General features: G+C 45.8%; 1 protein-coding gene across 1 annotated transcript; it reads right to left on the minus strand.

The window, feature by feature from the left end:
- Window positions 1-1,954: 1,954 nt before the first annotated feature.
- On the minus strand, window positions 1,955-17,596 carry si:ch211-286o17.1 (hematopoietic progenitor cell antigen CD34). Its single transcript, XM_068595874.1, has 8 exons — window positions 17,373-17,596; window positions 8,853-8,999; window positions 7,848-8,101; window positions 6,898-6,990; window positions 4,993-5,113; window positions 4,492-4,544; window positions 4,120-4,269; window positions 1,955-2,791 (listed from the first exon to the last, which is right to left on the minus strand). The coding sequence occupies exons 1-8, from the start codon at window positions 17,449-17,451 to the stop codon at window positions 2,606-2,608; spliced, it is 1,083 nt and encodes a 360-aa protein (XP_068451975.1). The 5' UTR covers window positions 17,452-17,596; the 3' UTR covers window positions 1,955-2,605.
- Window positions 17,597-23,768: the final 6,172 nt, after the last annotated feature.

Consider the following 23,768-nt stretch of genomic DNA (forward strand, 5'->3'; position numbering starts at 1 on the left):
ATAATTATTAGAAGTATTATTTGTATCTTGAAATGATTGTTTACCTCTCTTGTTTCTGTTCTAGCTGTGGAGGGAGCAATGGGGATGTGATTGGACTGTTTTGTTTATTGAACAATAATATAATCCTAAATAATAATAATAATAATAATAATAATAATACAACAATTATTGATTCTGAGGTAGAAACGAAAAACAGAATCATTTACTTATTTAATTTATATATTTTAGTTGATGAATAGATTGTCCACCCGGGGGCGCCCGCGGACCGTTTAATACAGAAACACGGAAACGACATTGTTTATCGGTGGCTACATCCGGTTGGGTCACATCTCTTTTCTTCCCCATCTGCTCCAGAGTAGTTCCTACTAAAAAAACGGTCTTTAGTTTATCTACGTAGCTTTTGTAATAACGAGGTATGAGTTGAAATAAAAGGAATGTGAAAGTAAAACCAAGGGATTTTTTCACAAAGTACAAAGCTGTGAATTAAATGTTCTCCCTCTAACGATGCATGTCATATATCACACACACATGATATGAGACACGTTTCTCATATCCCTTCATATTGTATAGTTTATGTGCAGATTATAATAATAATAATAATAATAATAATAATAATAATAATAATAATGATTATAATAATATAATCTTTTTACTTTGAAAAGAAGACACATAGTAAAATTAAAAAAAACATGTAATACAAATAAACAGTAATAAAAACAGTAATGAAGAAAATAATCCACTTTGAAAATGTTTTAATAAAATACAAAAAATACAAAATAAATAATTTATTATTATGATACAGATTAGAATAGTAGACATATATCTTAGAGAGTATATAGAGTAGAGTATATAGCTTAGCATAAATGTCAATGCTGGAATTTAATACAGTAATTTACTCGAGCAATGTAATTAAATACCCTTAAAATGTACTTTACTTGAGTATTGCCATTTGATGGTAACGGGTTATGGGATGTGTCTGCACACTGGATTGTTTTGTTTATTGAACAATAATATTAAAAATCAAATAAGTACCTCCTAACGTCTCACACTAAGCACTTTTCCGTGACCTCTGTGGAAACGTCACGGTGTCAAGGAAGTAAAATAAAAGAGTGATGGCTGAAGCCGAAAAATGCTGGAAAAAAAATGCTGAAATAACGAAAGACCCCAGTAGGTGGAGGCAGAGGCATCTCTAGGATTTTGACACATCTGGGGCTTATACTTGAAAAGTAAAGCAGTACACTGGCTGTGTCATTAGAGTGAACAGCTGCTGCACTTCTGTCTGCAGTGTGAAGAGCGGCCATGTGAGCCCTTCTGACTGTAGTTTACCTCCTTGGAGCACTGGCTGCATTTCACATACCCTGAAGGATCAATTTTGATAAAATACTGGGACTGTGGGACGCTAACGTCATGACGCTCACTAACGATAAACGTAAATAACGTCATGACGCATCACACTAACGCTAACGTCATGACGCTCGCTAACGATAAACGTAAATAACGTCATGACGCACACAACGTTAACGTTAACGTTAACGTTGTGTGCGTCATGACGCGTCATGACGCACACAACGTTAACGTTAACGTTAACGTTAACGTTAACGTTAACGTTAACGTTAACGTTAACGTTAACGTTAACGTTAACGTTAACGTTAACGTTAACGTTCTTCTGTCTTTGCGTCCCAAAGACAGAAGTGAGAGAAAGTCAAAGTTTGCATTTGTAAAAAAAAAAAAACATCTGTACACTGATGTCATTATTAAAATCAGCACTATTACAAACGTGGAAATGCACTTCGCAGACTATGCAAATGAACCTTTGCCCAAAGGTTTAGTTCATTATGCTGATGAGCCTGAAGCCTCGAGGTAAACACTAACAGCTTGATGGCGTCATCGCCAAAGAAAACATGCGAGCTACCGTTGTTGTCCGTCGCTCATCGGTCAACAACAGAAACAAGAAAACTATTTCCTTTTTATTACAGTTTGACAGTTTGTGAGAAAATCGGATGCCTGACAATCACTTCCTGGTTGCCCATCTCACGCTTCAGCGTCTCAACGAGGTTCAGGCAACAAAAAAAAGAGGCTACAAAAAACAAACATTTCACAAATCAAATCAAAAACACATGCGTGAGCGTCAGAGCAGAAACCTCATGGCTTCATGTGGTTTCTTGCACCACGATGGTGGAGTGAACTCAAAGCTCCTGTGCTGCAGCTTCAGAACCAGCAGCACGCGTTTGGCATTAGATTTTTTGGGGATTCTACGATGATTGTTACGACGAGACTGAAGTCAGAGCAGCTGACACATCCCAGTCAGCCTCGGTCCCAAACACAGCGCGTCTCGGCTTCCTTTTGTGACCCCGAAAGAGATCCCAAAACGTTTCACATTACAGGCATCGTCAGTATCGTCATCGTCGTCACGAGCTTCATCGTCTTCGTCGTCGCCGTCGGCGCAGAGGAAGGTGGAGGAATGGAGCGTGTGTGTGCGGTGGATCCGTGTTGAATCTGTCTCAGTGTGTGGACGGTCTCTGAGGCGGCGGGCAGAGGAGGCATTGTGGGTCGTGTGTGTGTGTGTGTGTGTCAGGACGGGGAGGTCGGGGGTGTGTGTCGGCGTTCACATCTCCGTGTCGGCCACCGGCGTCTGGGCGGCGGCGGAGTGTCCGTTGGTGGTCGGGGTGGTCCCGTTTTCGGGCGGAGACTCGCCGTTGGCGGCGGGCTTGTCCAGCGGCTCCTGGGGGAGCGGCGCCACCGACACCAGCGTGTTGGCCTGGTTCTCCTCGTCCACCTGGAAGGATTCAGCCTGAGAGGAGCACGAACACCGAGGTCAGAGCTCCATGCACATTTACCAACGACACGGACAATTTGACTGCACGAATATGACATGCAAACAGGCGTGTGTGTGCGTGTGTGTGCGTGTGTGTGTGTGTGTGGATGCTTTTGTGGACGTTGTGCAAAAGTAAACAAATGCACACTTTGTGTTTTCTTGTTTCCAGCTGTGTGTGCTCAGTGTTTGGTTGTTGTACAGTTAACCATGTGAGTGCCTGCTGTTGTGTTGCTTCAACGTTTTAACTCTTTGTTTGAGTTTTATGAGCTGATTCGTCCGTCGTTGGCAGGAACCACAACAATAACATTTGATTAAAATAAAAAAGGCAACACAGCGATCCGTTCCATCCATCAGATGGGTGTGCCGCCATATGTAAACGCTTTAAGAAATGATGTCATGGGATTCAGAGGAGAGAAAAAAGTGAAACCATCTGTGGCCCCCTGGCAGGGGATTCATGTGGAAAGAAGCCAAAACCCCTCTGAGCTGCTTTGAGTTGATGTGAGTCCAACATGTACGTTTGACCTCAGATCCATATGTGCTTTTTATTTATTTGTTCAAATAAACGTCGCCGTGTTCAAGTTCCTCCGTGAGCTGGATCTCGTGGAGACAAATGATGTCAAGATAAGGAAGCTGGTGAATGACTGTACTCATAAAGCACTTTTCTACTCCTCCCACCACTCAAAGCTTATCTTAACCTTCTGGAAACTGTGCAGCAATCCTCCTGCGCCCATTTTAAGTCCCAGCATGCCCTATTTAAACGATCTTTTGGCATAAAATACTTAATTTTTCTCATTTTCTTTAACAAAACGACACAGTTTCTTGACTGAAACTCCTTCCTAACAGGACAAGACTTTGTTTTATTGTGATTGTTGTTGCAGGTTCTGATTCTTTAGGTCCTAATCTTTACAAAAAGGTGTTTTATTGACGCTCCAGGAGGCTTTTTTTAAGAATCCTTTATCTGCATGTCTCCATCCTCAGTAAAGAAGCAGCTTTGAGCTGCTGTGAAGCTCTGGGGCTTCAGTGCCTTGCTCAAGGGCACTTCAACATGAAAGTATGTGGAGAAAACAGGAATCCAACCGACTTCCTTGCTCATCTTTTTGACAAATATGAGTTACTTTTTGCACGTTATGATTTTTTTTTTTTTACTGGTTTAGAGCTTGTACGTGGAGATTATTTATTATTGTAGCCCTGATTTTTATGTTTAATTTGATATCTAACATTCATTTTTTGGGTGCCCTAACTGGCTAAAAACCGCGACAGACTTGTGACGCAGTCGGCATTCCTGACGCTCCCGACGGACTCACCAGTCGGACTCCTTTGGAGCTCTTGCGGTGGGTCTTCAGGTAATACGCCGCCACCAGCAGGGCGGCCAGCAGCAGGCCGGTCAGCAGCAGGGAAACCAGAACCAGCTTGGAGTTCTTCCCCCATCGAGGAACCGCCTCCTCCACGTCGGTCTGGAAAACCAGAAAGAGAGCAAAATATCATGAGTCAGGTGTTTTGTGTCTTTAAAGTGACTCCGGCGAGGCAGAAAAAACAAAATGGCGGCTGAGTCCTGTGAATGCAACGTGTCGTTGTCGGATGTGTGTTTTCGAGGCCTTTCGTGGTGATGATGTCACCGTGAGAACACGCTCGGTGCTGTGGAGAGTTTCTACAACGCAACACACGTCACACTGCACCTTATCTTTGATGTTGTCGTTGTTGAACTTGTCCGCCATGCCGGCAACGTCGTCTGCAAATGAAAAAAGAAAGAAAAGTTAAATGAGTAATTTCCGTTTTTCTCGTCACATTTGTTTGTTTTTTTAGAGAAGTGGACGCAGAGATGCAACTTAACTTAACGGATAGTGATGAAAAAGACAAGGAAAGTCAATATTTTATTGTATATTTATTTTATATGTGTATGTATATCAGTGGCTACATTTAAATGCACGCTAATCTTCCACTATTGGAACTATTGGAATGGAGCATTTCTCCTATAAGACGGGGTCATGCTCACATTTCCGCTCAAAAAGAGAACCACACCTACTTTAAAACACGCTGAAAGACTTCGACAGCAACAGGATGTGCACACAATTGCAACGGCGACCTTTCGGAGGAGGCCGTGTCTTTTTCAAGAATGTCGTCTTTGTGCATTTGTGCTTATTGTTTTTGTTTTTAATGACTGCAAGAAACCTCCTGACCTTCAACGTATTTCCCAGACACCAGGATCTGGTCCGAGTCGTCCTCCTGGTAGATGTCCAGCTTGCAGTTTTCGCCGCACAGCTCCTGCAGAACACTTTCAATCTTCACTTTGGTGTCTTTCTGCAGGGAGACCCAAATACAAGATAATTAAGTATTGGACGTTTTTTTATTAATATTATTATTATTACAACATTTGAACAGTTCAATCGATCCCAACAGTTCCAGACGACACAACTTGGCATTCAACATTGATCCTTGATGATTAGCTCTCTGCTAAACCACCGCCTGCCTTCAATACTGCCCTGAATCCTCCGCTCCTCCTCTAATCCCTTCATCTTCTGTTTGTTCATCTTCCTTCGTCTTTAATCCAACAAGGGTTACGTGTGCAACATTTTCCTCTGATGCAATCTGATCCAAACATCGTAAACTGCCACACTGGAGGAGCCCTTGATCCTCTTCTCGAGTGCACAGACGGCTGCGACGCTGCGGGCAGGACGCCGCGACCTTTATCTGGAAATCTTTTGTCTTAAGAAGCTCTTTATTGGATCTCTGAGTAAAGGAAGCTCAGAACGCGTCTGCATTTCTTCAGGAAAACCAGAGAAGGCGCAATTCCTGTGCCGGACGAAATAATGCAGCCTGCAGCCGTCGGCCAAGAGATGCAGACGCATCTGCAGCCGGACACCAGACCTCTTTCTCTCAGGTTGCACCAGCTTTAACGATCACGACATGCAGCGTTCTGATGAGCCGGGTCGGCACCGTCTCTCTCTCAGCCTGCATGTAAATCAGCATTTGTGAATGAATAAGTGCATGCATTGTTTCATTGTCTTAGGATTTAATTGTGCAACACTGTGTTGCAGAACTACAAGTAAATTAACTCTTCATACATTTTGACATTTGGTCTTTTTCGCCGCTACATGGCACAAATAACTGAAGACACTGAGACACCAGATGAGTCCCTTCATCACTCGGCAGGATGTGAAGTATCAGCATTCTCCCTTCACACAGCGTCTCAGATTTAGAAACACCAAAATGCCGTTCCTGAACTTAATCAAGTCCCTTAATAATACTGTCTTTCTCAAATTATTTAAAGAATGTACAAACATAAAGGATTGCAGGTTGCATCCAATGAGATTAAAGCGTGATTCATTTGGCAAAAAAGCTTTAAAACAGAGTTTGCTTTAGATCGTTTACTCCTAAAGGATAAATATTGTGTTGAAACAAATCAAGATGAACTCCCATGAAGCAGCCCAAACCCAAAATTAACCCCCCCCCCCCCCAAACCCCCTCTTTGTTGTGTATTCTTCTGCTTCCAGCTGTTTTTGCGTTGTTTAAATGTTAAATAATGCATTTACCGCTCAGGGCGGCGTGAGCGTCTCCAGCGGGGGGCCGACCTCCACCTCGCCGCTGAGATCCCCTCCGAGCCGTTAACACACTGAAGAGCTTGTGTTTCTGAACACAAACACGCCCACGCTGTGCGCCTTCGGGCCTCTCCACGCATCACGCGCGCTCTGCGGCGGCGTTGAACAGGGAAGCATGTCCTGAAGAGCTGAAGGCATCAGCACCAAGCCACAGACGGCTTTCCTCTCTCCTGCAGTTATCGTGCATGAATGTTTTGCACCCCTGCAGGATCGTATATACTGTCAATACTGTCTATACTGTCTTTTATAGTATCATCACACTGCTCTGCACCTTAACTGCTTCTTTTGCACTCTGGACAGACGTAAACTACATTTCGTTGTCACAGTACTTGTGCCATGTGCAATGGCAATAAAGTTGAATCAGAATCTGTATTGTCAAAAGCAACTGAAATGTTGACTTTTTTTGCAAAAACACTTTGTCTTTGTCTGCCACACAAACGCATTCATACTCAATCTACACAAGTGCAGCGTGTTTTCTGGACTTACACAGCTGGAGGAGGCCTTGAGCCTCAGATTGACTGCGTTTTTGTCCTGCACGGCCTCTTTGCCGACACAGACGACGTCATCCTGTGGCACCAGCTGCAGAGAGAAACCCAAAACTCCTTTTGTTATCCCACGACTTTCAGCCCGTCTCACCGTGCCGCTCATGACTGATGTTTTATCAGGTTACAGGACACTGTACGCTCTGTTATAAGCATCTTATTTCATGTTGTGTTTTAATCACTAATGTCCACCGAAAGCACAGCACGTATAACTACATTGTTTGATCATGTCAGAAACACACAAAAAAGTGTAAATCAGTCCCACTGGCTTATGAAAATATGACATTATGTTCTTATGAAAAATCTACAACCACTCGTCCTTTGAGAAGAACTATTTGCAAATAGTGGCGTCATTTAAATGATTAAAACTTAAAAGCAAAAGTAGTAATTAATGATATCAAGTATACACACTAGCATGTTTATGATAGATAAATATCTATCTATCTAGCTAGATAGCTAACTGGCTAACTATCTATCTAGATAGCTAAATAGCTAGATTGCTAGCTATCTAGCTAGATAGCTATCTAGCTAGATAGATAGCTACCTATCTAGCTAGATAGATAGTTAGCTATATACCCAGATAGCTAGCTAGATAGCTAGCTAGATAGCTAGCTATCTAGCTAGCTAGTTATCATCTAGCTATCTAGCTATCTATCTAGCTAGGTATCCATCTAGCTAGCTAGCTAGCTGGCTAGCTAGCTAGCTATATGGATAAATAGACAGATAGATAGATGTTGAATCAATTGACGGGGATCTGGCCAGAGGGGACTTATTGAAATTTAATGTAATTGTTATCCTTTGCTCTATATTAAGGAAATAACTGATTTTACAGCTTGACTGTGTTTTCCATAGCGGACCCTCATGTCTGCGTGACGTCACGGCGTCTGGTCTCACCCGTGGGATGTTGTTGGGCCCGTCTCCTCTGGCCGGCGGCGGCGGCGGCGTCTCCGCTTCCTCCATCTTCTCCGTGTTGACGGGAACCTCGGCTGCGGCCTCCGTTCCCTCGGCGGCGGCCTGCTCGTGATGGAGTCCGGCCTCTTCCGTCGCCGTCACCGCCGCTGCTTCTGCTTCTGCCGCCGCGGTCGCTTCAGCCGCTTCAGTCGCAGCGGCCATAGTCGGGAAAACCACGATTTGTGGATCGAGGGGCTCTGAAAACACATTTCAACTTAAATTATTAATCTGTTAGATATCAAAACAACACATACTTAGATAGAGGTAGATAGGTATGACTCATGCAAAACCATTAATTACACTTTAAATGTATCTGTGAAGCCTATTGTTGTGTTTATATTAGTCTTTTATAGATATAGTTAGATAATTATATGTATTTAAACATTAAGTACACTATTAGGGCCTTACAACTGTCTACTTCTCATTTTCGAAAACATATAGTTATGAATTCAATTTAGAATTTGCTATATATATTTAGTCTTCATGTCATTGGTTATTCTTATTATTTGTTGTGTGTACAAATTAAAATCAATCGTTCACAGTATAGGTATAATCCGGACCACATGTTCGATGGGATTGAATCAATCTTCTTCACAGAATAACTGATTATTTATTTCTTCTTCTCTTTGATCCAGTTGCTGTTGCTGTGGCCTGTTTCATCCTTTGTCTCTGCAGAATAATATAATGTCTCTCAGATGATTCATTAAATGTGATGGTGTTACCAAAGCATGAAGTCTATTGGGAGGGACATGCTGGGCGTTTCCAGAGGAACGCTCTGAGGGTTTAATTAATTCAGCCTGTGAGTAAAGTTAAGTCACAACACATAAAAGCGCCCACAGAGACTGTCACACAAGTAGATGGTGACATTGATTTATTTACTTCCCTTTGGATGTGATATCGAATGAATTCACTGAAGTATTTCTAGAAATGAACTCTAGTGTTTCTCACCGGCGGCGGCAGTCGTCTCTGGGATCATGTCTCCTCGTACGTAGGCCTCCGGCGCCAGAGTGGGCTCCGGCGTCATGGCGGCGTCCTGCGTGGCGGCGTCCTGCGTGGCGGCGTCCTGCGTGGCGGCGTCCTGCGCCGTGACTCCTGCTGAGAAACCAGAAAAAAGGGGGTTTGTTTTCACTTTGTCTCGTTCAGTTCAGTTTTCTCGATCATTTTAAGGTCAAAGGTTCGGCTCTTTGCTCCCGTTTGTCTGTGGATGCGCTGCGAGGAACGACGTCTCCACGCCGACTCTCAGGGCGTGACTCACACATCTGTAACTCTCAGCACCCGAGAAACCGTCTGCAATGAATAACTCAGACGTGCAACGCTTCACCTCCATCGGCCTGAGCAAATAAACCGAGCGCTGACCTCCTGCTCCTCCTCTGGGACGAGCTTCTCAACAAACATGCTGGTCGCTCTGCACACAGCAGACATGTGGCCGACAGTTCCTCGTTGCAAGAAAGTGAACCAGATGGGAGGAGTTCACACGGTGGAAACTGTGGAGCCAGACCTCTTTTTCCCTGTTTGAGTCGTCGTAGGAACCCCAAAAAAATCACTTTAAAAATATATTTTGATGGTAACTATGAACATCCAGCATGATATGAGCCAGATTCCCCAAAAAAGCCTCCTGGAGCGTCAATAAGACACCTTTATGGAAAGATTAGGACCTAAAGAATCAGAATCTGCAACAAAAATCACAATAAAACAAAGTCTTGTCCTGTTAGGAAGGAGATTCAGTCAAGAAACTGTGTTGTTCGGTTAAAAAATGAGGAAAATTACGTATTTTATGCCAAAAGATTGTCTGGATAGGGCATGCTGGGACTTAAAATGGATTTTGGCACTTCTGTGATTGTCTGTCTGCATCTCTGGTGTGAAAACAACATATTTTGCAGCTCTATGCAACGTGACAATGTGATTTGACACCGTCGGGCTTCTCCTGTGTGTCGCTGGCTCTAAATGGTGGCAAGACGTTGATGCATCTCATATTATGATGTCAGTAACTTGCACACAACAAGCTCACGTGCACCAAAGTCCACTTTCTATGTTCCCATCTTCTACTTCCTTCCCCCTCGAGTGCTGCCATTCCAGAAGAATCTGAGGTTTTATCAGCTGCCATGATCTGATAAAGTTGTAACATGAGGTCGTAGCTCGTGGGTCAGGTGGTTGTAGTGCATGAGTGTGTGTGTGTGTGTGTGTGTGTGTGTGTGTGTGTGTGTGTGTGAGAGCTCACAGTGAGATCTCTTTGTGTCCCTCGGGGCTCTACAGGGATTTGAGGTTAGTCAAAGAGTCTTTTTCACCTGCAGAGTTGTGTTAAGTTATTAACCTCCATAACTTTCAGGATTAATTCTCTGAGCAAATTAGTAATAAAATTTAAAAATAAAGAAGAAGCAACCACACCCTGCAGTCATGGAGCTAATGAGGCTGGACTCTTTTATCGCTCTAATTTGATCAGGTCACATTACGAGAGTAGCTTTCAGGAGTCGACCCATAATACCCAGCATGCACTGCTCTCTCTGTCTAACGACAACAGCATTACCTCACTCTCAAGACATTCTCTTAATGCCTCACCTCTGCAGATCTCATTACGTCTCACACACTCTCCCTGTGTGATTCCCTGCAGGTTGCCAGGTTAATTTCAGGTTTGCTGCCCCCTGTTGAGCTAAAAGCTTACTGCCACTCGTGCTGCAGATAATTAACGGCTTTGTTTTCACTTTGCATGGACTATAAAATATGTGACTGTTAGCTTAACGCTACTGCAAGGGAACAATGTGCTCGTGCTTCTTCTGTAAGATCTACATGAAGTAAACGAGAGCATCAGCGAAAAGATTCTCTGTTTCTGGATACTTTTATACGCCTGTCATCGGGTCTTATTTCTATGGAAGCCCATTTCTGACACAAAACAAATAAATAATTAGGACCAATAAAAAAAATTTAAAAAGTCGATTAATTTTTTTTATTATTGTCCTCACTCTTTTTTTTTTTATCCTAATTTTTTTTTTGGTCCTAATTTTTGTGGGGTCCTTATTATTATTATTATTATAATTTTTTTGGTCCTAATTTTATTTTATTATTTTTTTGGTCCAAATAATTATTTATTTATTTTTGGGGTTCAAATTTTTTTTTTTGGTCCTAATTTTTTTTTAAAAATTTTTTGGTCCTACTTTGTTTTTTTATTTTTATTTTTTTGGTCCTAATTTTTCTTTTTTTTTGGTGTTAATTTTTTTTGTGTGGCAGGAATGGCCTTCCATACATTCCCTTCCCAATCAAACATAATGATTTCCAAAATGTAAGTAGTGCCAGAGGCACTACCACCTTTGCCCACAGGGAGCGCCAAAATCAACAAAAAACACAAAGCTCCCATGTAGTACTTCTAAAATATATTTTAGAATACACTCATGTGTTTTACCATCACCAAATTGCAGCTTTACTCACACAGTTAACCGGATGGTTTCAAATCTATTGTGTGTTTTCTTTAGTTGTATTTTCCATCATAAAAACATTGTTCTCATTCACTTTATTCTCCTCCTTTTGCCTTCCTTGACTTGTTTCCCCCCCTGCAGCCGGTACATTGTCTCCTCTCGGCCGTCTGCCGTCACCACTTCGCACATCCGTCCTGTGCACATTCACACCGTGGCGGCGCTGTGACATCACACGTGGCCGCCGACTTCCTGAGGTAAACGACTTGTGACAGACAGCTGCCACAAGTGGAGAGTCAACGCCGGATGTGCTGTCATGGCAGATGGGGCAGGAATGTCGGAGGAGGCCTGCTGGCATGCTCAGAGCGCGCAACTGTCTGCCGCAGCTGTCTGTGCAGCGGATAACAAGCCAGATAGACGAGGAACCCTCCAGCTCCAGAGCCACCGGCCTCCCAGCGGTGTTGCACTCTGCAGAACTGCACAATGAAGGAGAAGAAAGCTTTCCGTCTTGCAGACGCGCTCGAGTTTCAGCGTCTCGCTCTCCTTCCTGTCTCCACTTCACCATCAGGACGCGTTAGCGTGGGCGCGGCCCGGCGACAGGTCAAGGACTCCCTGACCTTGCTGAAGCCGGTCTATCTGCAGCTGCCGGCCCTCACCCGCCTCTGTGTGGTCCGACTGTTTATTGTGCCGGAAAAGCACGAGGTTCCAAACGGGTGAGGCGGTCGGGGCATAAATCAAAGGTTTCTGCTGCAACGTCTGACACCACGATGAGTGTGAGAGGCTGAAGTTGTGCCGGAGCGACTCTGCGATCCGAGACTGAAAGAAAAGTCTCAGGATTGATGCAGCGGCCGCTGGTTCTGTTTAGTTTCTCAGTTGCAGTTTGTGGTTTTCTGATGGGATGTTGGGGCGGTGTCGTGGTGAGAGGCTGGAAATCCATCTGCTCGCTGCTTTTTTTTTGAGGATGGAAAAAAAAAAACACAATGCAACTCGCAGTGTCTTGATCTCTGTTTTGAGGATTTTCAACCGCGGCAACCCGAAGCGCTCTCGTAAAACATTTTCATCGAGCAAAAACATGCTTGTTTGGTTTCAGACGCAGTAACACGCGGCCTGTTTTCTATTTTACTTTGTACGCAGAGACCAGTCGCCTCATCGCACACAAACAACGGACGGACCAGAAACCTCTGCACCTCAGCCTCTCATCGCCACCAACAGGAACAGGAGCGGCGGCATCTGAGTGGCCGCCGTTTGTCATTGTTTGGTTTTCAAGGCTGGTTATTAAAAAAAATCATTCGTGGCTTATCACACAACCAGGAAATCGTGGCGCTGTGCTTTTCTTGTGAAAACGTGACCTTCACCTGTTCCTGTCTGTGCTGTCGTGACACAGCGGCGTTTGCCGCTCGCTGTGTGCGGTCGGCACGCTTCCTGGCGGCGTGACCTCTGAACCCGCCGCCGCCCTCCACTCGCTCAATCAGAGCCGTGAGCTAAAGGGGATTATACACAATACAAACTGTACGTCAGGGACACTCACACACACACACACTCGCTCCCTCTTTGTGTGTCATGATAGCAGCCAGGATGTCGCTCATCAGCCGCGCGTGTGTGTGTGTGTGTGTGTGTGTGTCGAGCTTATCGTTGCACAAATATGACAAAGTTAATCAGCCGAGACGCTCGTCTGCAGTACGGCCGGAGCTCTTGAATATCTTCCCACCAAAATGCCCTGAGTGACGGCTCCCCCCCCCCCCTCCTCCTCCTCCTCTTCCTCCCTCCTCCACCCTCCTCCTCCTCCCACATCATCTCCTGGGACTCTGGGTGGAGGAATGTGGCTCGGCTTCGGGAAGAAGACAAGCCTTCAGCTCAACGCCCTCCTCCTCCCTCCAACTCTGGCTGTCCGCTCGCCCTCCTCTAGTCACGCACAGCTAATCCCAGGCATCTCTGGAGGTGAGAAGTAGCCCCCCCCCCCCCCACACACACACACACACACACATCGTACAGTGTAAAGCAACATGCCAGCAGCCATATGGCAGCGGCTCATTGCTTGGGAAGCTCAGCCTGCTCTCCGTCCCGTCAGCTCGTGATGTCTAAACACAAGTTCCACATGAAGGCGCAGGTCCACTTCTTTGCATAACTTTGCATGAATACCTCATAATGACTACGAGTGCAACACTTCACACGGTTTGTTCTGCTTCCTCTGCTTCACAGACGCGTCTTCACTTTGAGTTGCATTGATTCAAACGTCTCATCTCAGAGTGCTGCACGTCTGCCGCTGCTCGCTGTGTGTCGTCAGGCCTTCACACAGCAGCGACGCGAGGAATGATGTTGGTCTGCGTTGAGGGCTTTTATTGTGAAAGGAAAGAACGAAAAGGAGTGGATCTGGTCCGGGCTGAGTTTTAAAGTTTTAAAGTTTCGGACGGTGGCGTTTTCTCATCGTGGTCTCGTGAATAAAAGCTCAACTCAACAAGAAAAGTGTTCATGACAAAGAGCGTTGAGATGAAAAAAAACAAAAAAAACGCATTGGCGTGCAAATGAATTGCACTTGGAGGACTTTGAATGTGAAACGTGAACCATCTGGTGGATGTTTCATGTTAGCAGACCCTCCCAGCCTGCTTTCCAGAGAACTCCTGAGCTCCATGTTCACAAAGGACAGACACACAAAACATGTCCACAGATGAAGTCTGCAGCTCTGAGCGACGTCCGGACTCTTTCCACTGAGCGCGTGAGAGTCTGCCAGCCGAGACAGCTCCTCTAAACACCTGAAGACACACGGCCTCCTCCTTTCTCCCTTCATCCTCATCCTGCAATGTTCCCCGTGCATCTGTCTGGAAGCAGCGTCTCCATGTCCTGTGATGCAGGAGCCTCTGGGACGGCGATGTGTGAACCATCACCTTTTGAAAATGGTCATTAAAGTGAAGCTGTTCTTTAAAACGCGGCGGCACGCCCTCTCCGCAGTGAAACACGTAACATTTCAGCGTTTCTGAGCGACGTAATGTGCAGAAATTGCCAAATTGAAGCGCCATCAAGTGTAATTTTCCCTCTGCTGCCTTTAAATGTGTTGTACTGTCAAATTACCCCATTAGAGGATCTCTGACATCACTCTGGCATCACCGGGTAGAAATCTGACCCGGGAGCACCACACACACACACACACACACACACACACACACACACACACACACACACACACACACACACTGCACTGCTTCCAGTCGCACACATCTCAACGTGTTTTTTTTTTTAAAGTAGAAGTTTGGAGACGAAACAATGAGTGTAATCATTTTAAAATACATCCCATAATGATGTGATTTTAACCATAATTATCTTAATGTTCTCAAAAAGCTCCATAAACAACGGCAGCTTCACTCTGAAGCTCCAGCAGTCAATTTGGAAATTCAGACTATTTCTGCGATATCAGTATGTGTGTGTGGTTTCCTCTTCCTCGCTCCTCACAGGCAGTGAATGAAAAGCATTAATGGCTGCATGTTTTTCCCTAACAGGGAGTTGTTTTTTGGGGGATTCTCATCTCGACGCATCTTAAACCGTCTGAATTGAGAGTTAAAAGCGTTTGGAGGAATGTGACACTGGAGCTCGGTCCCTCGGGGTTCAACATGCGCTGCAACTCGACCCGCTTTGAAACAACAGAGCGCTGACCCGGCCATCATGACCCCCTCCTCCTCTTCCTCACCCCCTCGCCCCCTCGCCCCTCCCTCCCCTGTCGTTCCTGTCACAGCGATTAGCAGCAGAAGGCGGCTCATTCTTCTCTCGGGGCAGAAAGGCAAACTGGATCTCATGGTTTCAATCAGAAGCGGCTCCGCCCGTCGCCGCCCGGCTGCAGCGGCCCGGCCCCGAGGCCGCGAGCGTGACGCTTCTGGGGACCGCGATCAGGAAACATGACATCTGCTTTCAATCGGGAGCATTACACCCCCCCTCTTCCTCTTCCTCTTCCTCTCACAGGCCGCTCCTCTTCCTCGTGCATTCACCTCCAGCGAGCTGGCTTGAGTGAGTGCAGGTGGACAGTCGAGGGATCCTGTTGCAGACTGAAGCAGATCGCCGGCTCAGAGGCTCAACGCCGAGTTTGTCCAGAAAGAACTCGTGACGAACGACATCTTTAAAATAAATGACTTCCATCGGGGGAAACCTTCATCACAGGCCATGAAGACGAGCAGGAGAGCGCACGCTTTTAAAACGAGGAAGTGTGTGTTGCTCATCTGACTCCCAGTGTGCTGAAAGCACAGAGGCTGCATCCAGTTCAAGGCCGCCGCTGAGAGCGCCAAGGAAAAGCGTTTGTGTGTTTGTGTGTTTGTGTTGATGTCGACCGCTGGACATTCTGGACCCGGCTGCTGTTGTTGATTGTTGATTCTTTTGGTTGTGTCCGTCGTTCTCCATAAACAACAGTTTACTTGATCTCATTGCCTCGCGGGTCGGTGCACGCGACTTGAGAGCGTCCTGAAAAAAACAAACAGAACAAAAAACCCACTTCACAGCGCAGCCGCAGCTTCAACTGCGTCACCGTGATTGTTTGCATCCTTCAGTCTCTGTGACTGACAACACACTGAACGTGAGCGTCTCTCAGCCCCTCAGCTCTCCATCGCACTGTTTCCCAGAAGACGTCCGCTCATCATCCCAAACGGGAGTTAGTTTCACTCCCGAGTGTTTCTGTCTCCTGTTCAGACCCCGACTGAGAATCTGCTCTGACATCATCGTACAGTAACAGTTACAAACAACTCAACAGGTGTTTCATCGCGTCTGTGAAACTGTTTAACTTCGGAGGTCTTCTTGGTCTTCAGATAGATTCACTCAGTGTTGTGTATATATGTCATCACATCTTCTTTCAGGTGCTTTGTGATGAACATCTCACATGTTTCGGCGCCTTCGGTTCGAGGATCTATAGGTTGAAATCACGTCCGAGGCCGTTTTCACTTCCCAAAGCAGAAGCAGATGTTTCTCACGGCCGATGATCTCATTCCCGTGTGAGCTCCATCCCACGAACACGACAGGCAGGTTTGAATTAAGCAACTGCTGGTTCGTCTGCAGCCACAACAGAGAAGCTGCAGACGATCCCACAGCTCCAGGTCGGCTCTCTGCTCCGTCTTCTCCGGCATCTTGGTCTCACTTTGTGTTGACGTTGAGCTGCTCGGCCGCCACTGAAGCTGCTTCCCACCACGTGACACATCTCTTTCTGTGCATGTCAATCAGTGGAGCGCCGGTTGCTCTTCAGCTCAAAGCTGCAGCAGTTTGAGCACAAAAACAGAACCAGAGTTCACTGTTTTGTGTGTCTGTACGACTCGGATTGAACTGAAGTGCACTCAATTTAAAATGAGAGGGAAACTATTTAAAAAGTTGGAAAGAAGCTGCAGGTTGTTTGACTTCATTGTGCAGAAATGTGCTGATATGAGAAGCGAGGGTTTGAATGGCCACGGCTTCATTGGCGGACACGATGTTGACAGTTTTAACAGATGAAGTCGTTGCGTTGCAGATAAACTTGCTTCTTCCTGCACACGGCGCTCGGCCGCACGTCGTCCTGATGGTTTAACTCAGTGGAGCTTCATCTATCTCTGCGTCGAACGCCGCCCGGTTACGAAGCTAAATATAAATACACACATCGCTCAGAGTCCTGGAGGATCGTGGGAATCAGGTCAATGAAAAGAGCGAGCGAAGCGCCGGAGGAATGTTTTTAAAACAGAAGGATAAAAAGGCAGAGAGGGAGTTGTAAAAGCTCAGAATAGAGATCCTGACTTGGCTGAGCCTCCACATCATTAAAACCTTCCCTCTTCAACAAAAAGAAGATCCCTTTGTTTGCCAAAGCGCTCCAAAGTAATGTTTTCTGTGTCTGTGAGGAACAAACAAATGTATGAAACCCTCTTTTTAAAAGAAGCCTCATGTTTATTTTCGTGCTGAGATGCTGTGTTTGCATTCCAGACGAGTAAAACAAAGTTGTAGGGTTAAAAACCTCAAAGGCCATTCAAACAAACACTCCTCCACCCTCCTCCCTCTTCGCCCCTCCACCTCCCCACAAGTCGACCCTCTGCAGGGTGTAGTCCTGCTTCTACTTCACTTTGTTCCTACTCACCGCTGAGCAGCGAGGCCACGAGAAGCCACGCCAGAGCCAACATGTGGCCGACGGGTCTGCGAGCAGAAGATGCTGCCATTCTGGTCCTGAGCGCACGAGACCGAGCGACCGGGTGTCCGGGTGTCCGGGCGGGTGGGTGTCCGGGCGGGTGGGTGTCCGGGCGGAGGTGCAAATGCAGGAGAAAGAAGAAGAAAAAAGGGTGAAGCTGCTGCTGCAGGTCAGGGTTTCCTCTTACCCGGAGCGGGACAGGCTGGATAAAGCAGCACTTGTGTTCTGGCAGTTTTTATATAGCCCCCCTTCCTCCTCCTCCTCCTCCTCCTCCTCCTCCTCCTCCTCCTTTACCAACGCCCAGCCCTACACCCCCGACTTTAACCCTTCCTCTGCCCCTCCCCCCCCCCCCCCCCTCCAAGAAGCATTGCAGGAGGAGGTCTTATTGATCGTTACCTTTATTTCTCATTTCTTAATTGCATTGCTAATTATTAAATGCATATTCACTGCACCTACTTATTGACTTACTTATTACTTGTTTATCCACATTTTATTTGATACTTTCTCTTGTATAAATGTTCTCAGTTGTTTGTTGTTGTTGTTGTTGTTGTTGTTGTTGTTGTGATGCACCTTCCGCCAGGACTAATTCCTCGTTTGAACTTACTCACGTGGCAATAAAAAGTTTCTGATTCTGAGATAATCACGTTATGGATCCCCAAAGTGAAATTCAGGGTCCGAGTAGCTCGACACATCGCACAACATTATACACACACACACACACACACACACACACACACACACACACACACACACACACACACACACACACACACACTATTAAAAACGATTGTCCAAAAGAAAAATTAAAAAACAAGAAAAAAGGAGAAAGTAAAAGGGAAAAAGTTTTGCGGCTCTCTCGGGAGCCGGGAGGAAAGTTGCAGCATTCTTCAGATACCGATCAATATATTGATTTAACCTGAGTGTTGAGTCCCCCCCCCCCCCCTCCCGTGATGAGGCCGCAACATGTGTGTGTGTGTGTGTGTGTGTCATCCTCTTGGTGGCCTTGCCCCCCCCCCCCCCGCAGCAGTAATCCATACACAATGAGAGGTGACAGCCGACAATAGGGTGGCACTCTGGTCCTTAACGGGCTTAAGGAGACGGACCGCAGAGCAGAATATCATCCCGCAAACAAAAGTCGCCGCCCTGCTGTTATGCTAATGAGTTTAATCCACGTCAGCGGCCCCGGAGCCGCCGCCGCTCAGCGCCGCCATCAATCACCAACGTCCCCGTAGAGAAGACACCACGGGGTCCAATGGAGCCTTTCACACTCCCACAGGGTCCCCTCACACACACACACACACACACACACACACACACACACACACACACACACACACACACACACACACACACACACACACACACACACACACACAAATGGCAATTTGGGGACCTTTTACTTTGTGTGTTAGCTGTTCTCATGCTCTCTGTGAATCACACATCTGGAACCACTGGCGGAGGTATGCTAAATGACTTGTTAGAGAGAGAGAGAGAGAGAGAGAGAGAGAGAGAGAGAGAGAGAGAGAGAGAGAGAGAGAGAGAGAGAGAGAGAGAGAGAGAGAGACAAAGGAATAAGTGGCATCAAGGCGAGTGAAGTGCTCCGTGGATGAAACATGGTCTTGTAATGTGAAACCAGTCCCAGAGCCCATCAGCCCCTTGTTTCTGTTTTTGGCCCCGTCCTCCCCCCCGTCACCCCATTTCCTCTCTCTTCTTACCCCCCCCCCCCCCCCCTCCCTCCACACACACACACACACACACACACACACACACACACACACACACACCCTTCCTTCTCGCCTGGCTCCTCTCACACCTTCAGGTGGGTCATCTCCACCTCCATGACACTGGTCAGTGTTTCTGCTGCAGTCAGGGCGTCCTGCTCCATGGCAGAAAGGACCCAACAGACATTTTAATACATTTCATTTGTCTCTTTCACTCCTCAGTAAAAGTTTCCTCGATGTGTTTGAACTTCTACATCATTTCATGGTAAATCTTTGGCGTGCGTGTCCAGATGTTCATCCTCAGCTCCTTCATCCTCGCTGTGAGTCCGTCCTCCTCGGTGTCAGCGTTTGGTCTGAAGCGTCGCATCAGGAAAGCGACACAAACGGCGACTGCATTCCTCACAAAAACACAAATCTGGAAAACGTTTCCATCGCTGGCATCCTGTGATTTAGGGCCTGTCGGTCCGGCCTCCTACGGCTTCATTTGTTTATAGTATGTTGACTGTTTCTGCACATCTGTTACAGCTTACTTCTCTTTCTCAGCTCCTGCGCCGCGTCTCCTCAGCAACGCTCCGTTGCCGTCTTTGTGTGTCTGCTGCTGTTGTGGATGAGTTGTGACAGCAGAGCGTGTTTTTGGTGGAGCTGGTGAAGGCGTTTAAACCAGATTGGAGCGTTAAACGCTTCCTGAAACCAGAATATAAAGGCGACCGGGTTCAGTATCAAGAGAGAAGAGCTATGATTACTCTGCACGTTAAAGACTCGCATCCTGAGCTGTCGCCAAACATTTTGTGAACACGCACACTTCTCTGTTTTGCAGTCAAATAGTATTAATTCAGACGTGTTTTTGATCTCAAACAGAAACCACACAACAAAAGCTTATTGTCAGGATTGAGCTTTGAACCCTCGATGACAAACTGCTGAAATAAACAACCTGTTTCCAGGGAATTAAAAACAGATTCATAAAGCTTTATTTCACTGTGTAAAACAAATAAGAAATATTAACATCATACTCATATTGGTTTTGGTGGTTTTGGATGATATTAAGGTCAATATGACATAAACTGTATAATCTTCAGAACATTTTAACCTTCCTTAACGTACCTACAAGCCGAAAATAAAATCAATTTGAACCAATAATATCATCCATCCATCAATTAACAGTGACAACGGAGGCGTGTATGTAGCTCCGCCCACTTTTTAGCTGCCCAATCAAATGTGAAGGATTTGATATACGTCCTCTTTGTCGCTCAAATATTGTTTTTAAGCAGCCGGTTTAAATAATAAAGAGCGACGGCATTCATTTCTTTCTGGGTTTAAACTTGTCGAACGCTGCTGATGAAACTTTCTGGCTTCAATCTGACTGTAAAATATCACTTCCTGGATGTTTTCAGGCAAAAGGTCACAGGTGATTTATGCAAACAGTTTTATTTTTATGTTTGATGGAAGTTTCATTGGACGCAGCGAGGACCACCGAGTCGTGCGGCTCACTGGAAGTTCACCGTGTCTTCAAGATGTTTTGCAGGACCAGCGATGCAGCTTCTACTTCCTGTCTGACAGCAGCCGACAGGAAGTAGTAAAACGGCGGCTCCGCTAATGTGACGGTCTTTCGTGTGAAGACAATCCCTCCGGCCGTCTTCATCCATTCAACCATTTAACTTTCAAAGATTCATTGTTCTGTTTTGACTTCAGGAGAAGCCAAAAAGAGACTGAACCCCTTCGCTAGGCCCCGCCCCCTTTGAGCCCACGCTGCCACTCACTCAACGACTATTATCTTTCTTTTGTGGACACAATCAGGCAAATTTCAGAGAGAGAGACGGACAAACGAGCCTTAAATATGTGTTTGATGGATGTACTCAAGATGTCAGCAGAGAGATAAAGACTGAAGACAACACAACACCTGCATCCGACACAGAAGACTACAAAGTAAAGAACAGCACGGTTCCTGTTAAGCTAGCTAGCGTGACGTGCTAACGTACGCATGCTAGCTCCACGGGTTTTAAGGAACGCAACGTTTAAGGTGGGAATCCTCTTAAGCAGCCTTAAAAATAAGAAAGTCAACGAGAGTCTGTGGATCAGGATGGAGGTTGGATTCATGGTCGAGATGCTACGCTACGATTGGCCGGTCCGCGCTCAGGGGGCGGGACTCTGAGAGTGGCCCATGCACATGCTTTACAAAATGTTTGTTTTAAAGTCCTCATGGAACAGATCTTCTGAACTTAATTCTGGTTCAGTGTATTTGTAGAAGCATTCTCTCTCACACACACACACACACACACACACACACACACACACACACGCACACACACACACGCCTTGTTCTGCACAATTTGTGGCGCTTTGAAAATAGGTGCCATGAATCCCACAAAGGGAGCCTGTGTTGAAGTGATTTCATGAGCAGGAGAGGCTGAGAAAGTGAAGGGGGGATGGGAGGAGGAAGAGGAGGAGGAGGAGGAGGAGGAGGACGAGGAGGAGGAGGAGGAAGAGGAGGAGGAGGAGGAGGAGGAGGATGTAGTAGTGGGAGGGGTTTTCATTTCAAACTGCAGCAACTGTTGACCGTTACCTCTCCGAGTGAGCGGGAAGAAGCAGACAAAAGAAAGAGGAGAGCGGAGTCGCTGCTTCCTGAACCAACAGGAGTCGCTGGCGTGTGTTTGTCTTTGTGGTCTCGGGTTGCAATCTGTGGTCTGCAGTGTCAGGAGCTACACACACACACACACACACACACACACACACACACACACACACACACACACAGAGGTAGATTTGTGTCTTTTTGACACGAGCAAATTTCTAGTTTGTAAGTAAATTATCTCCAAATCTTTGCTCTCAATTTTTAAAAAGTTCTCGCTCCAAAAACAAACCGACAACTTTTTTTTTTGAAAGAACATTTTTTTACAGCGTTTTTAAAAATTGTTTTATAGCAATGTTTCCCCTGCCTTATTCAGCGCATGCACCACTACGTCCACAAATATACTTCTTAGATTCAGAGCAAAGTTTGTTTTTTAGAGAACTTTTTTTAGAGCAATCGGACTGTAAAATATCACTTCCTGGATGTTTTCAGGCAAAAGGTCACAGGTGATTTATGCAAACAGTCTTATTTTTATGTTTGATGGAAGTTTCATTGGACGCAGCGAGGACCACCGAGTCGTGCGGCTCAATGGAAGTTCACCGTGTCTTCAACATGTTCTGCAGGACCAGCGATGCAGCTTCTACTTCCTGTCTGACAGCAGCCCGACAGGAAGTAGAAAAACGGCGGCTCCGCTAATGTGAATTTTTTTTTTTTTTTTTTTGAGAGAACATTTTTCTTTTTGAGAGCATTTTGTTTGAGAGAATTTATTTTTTTTGGAGCAAAATCTTTTTTTAGAGAATTTTTTTTTTGGGCAAAATCTTTTTTTAGAGATTTTTTTTTTTTTAGAGAATTATTTTTTTTGGAGAGCAAATTTTCTTTTTGAGTTTTTTTTTTTACAGCAAAGATTTGGAGATAATTTACTTACAAACTAGAAATTTGCAAACTTACAAACTAGAAAACACACACACACACACACACACACACACACACACACACACACACACACACACACACACACACACACACACACACACCCTCAGGGCAGCAGTGCTGAAACAAACACCTTTTGTCACTGATACTTACCCTTTGCCCTTTTCCTACGTCACATTCTCTCTCTCTCTCTCTCTCTCTCTCTCTCTCTCTCTCTCTCTCTGTGTGTGATGATATCTTTGGCCACTAGGTGGCACCAGGAGACTTCACCGCTGTCCTCTGTCCGCTGACTTCACATAATCTCCACCAGCGCATCAATAAATCCTCTTTTTTTATTGCCGCACGCTGAATATTTGGAGTTGAACTGAAAGCATTTCACGTATTTCAGAGACGACTGAGAGGCCGTGAAGGTCGTTAAGAGCAGAGTCCGCATGCTGGTGGGCTCAAGAGAAATGACCAAAGCAAACGTGTGTGTCGTCATGCATTACCTCATCCAATGAGGCTGAGCTGTGGTCATCAGTGATTTACCCCCTCCTCCGGTTTGGACAGCTGTCTTTTGTCCGTGTGTGTGTGTGTGTGTGTGTGTGTGTGTGTGTGTGTGTGTGTGTGGTTAATTAAAGCAGCAGGACGCCGCTGCTCGCAGACCTCTCCGGCCTGCAGGCGGCGTTGCTGCGCCGCTTCAGGGGATCTGAGCCTTGATGGTGTGGTGTAGAGGGAGTGAACAAGAGGGAAACGGGAAACAAACACAACACATTCGGTGTGTGTGTCCTGTGATTGTGGCCGCTGGTTTCTTCACCTGAAAGGAACCGCTGCCCTGAAGAAGCTGCACACACAAGGATGCATCGCTCCTGCACATTACAGTCCAGCCTCAGCTAAACAGAATCATCTCATGGGTTTTATTTACATATATGAAGGCAATTTGTTTGTATTTAAGGATTGCATCTAATGACTATTTAAATTATTAATCCCAAAACACAGAGATATGCAGTTTACGATCACATGAGAGAGGAGGCTTGACATCCTCACGCATGAGGCTGAAACCATGCGGCTGTTTGATTAACATGTGATGATGTTTGTCCAGAATAAACCAACTGAGAGGTTTAATGTCTAAAAGAGAGCTGAGCTGAGTCT

This window comes from Clinocottus analis, unplaced genomic scaffold, assembly GCF_023055335.1.
Source record: "Clinocottus analis isolate CAN_PGR_092001 unplaced genomic scaffold, fCliAna1.0.p SCAF_32, whole genome shotgun sequence".
In the NCBI taxonomy this organism is placed as follows: domain Eukaryota; kingdom Metazoa; phylum Chordata; class Actinopteri; order Perciformes; family Cottidae; genus Clinocottus; species Clinocottus analis.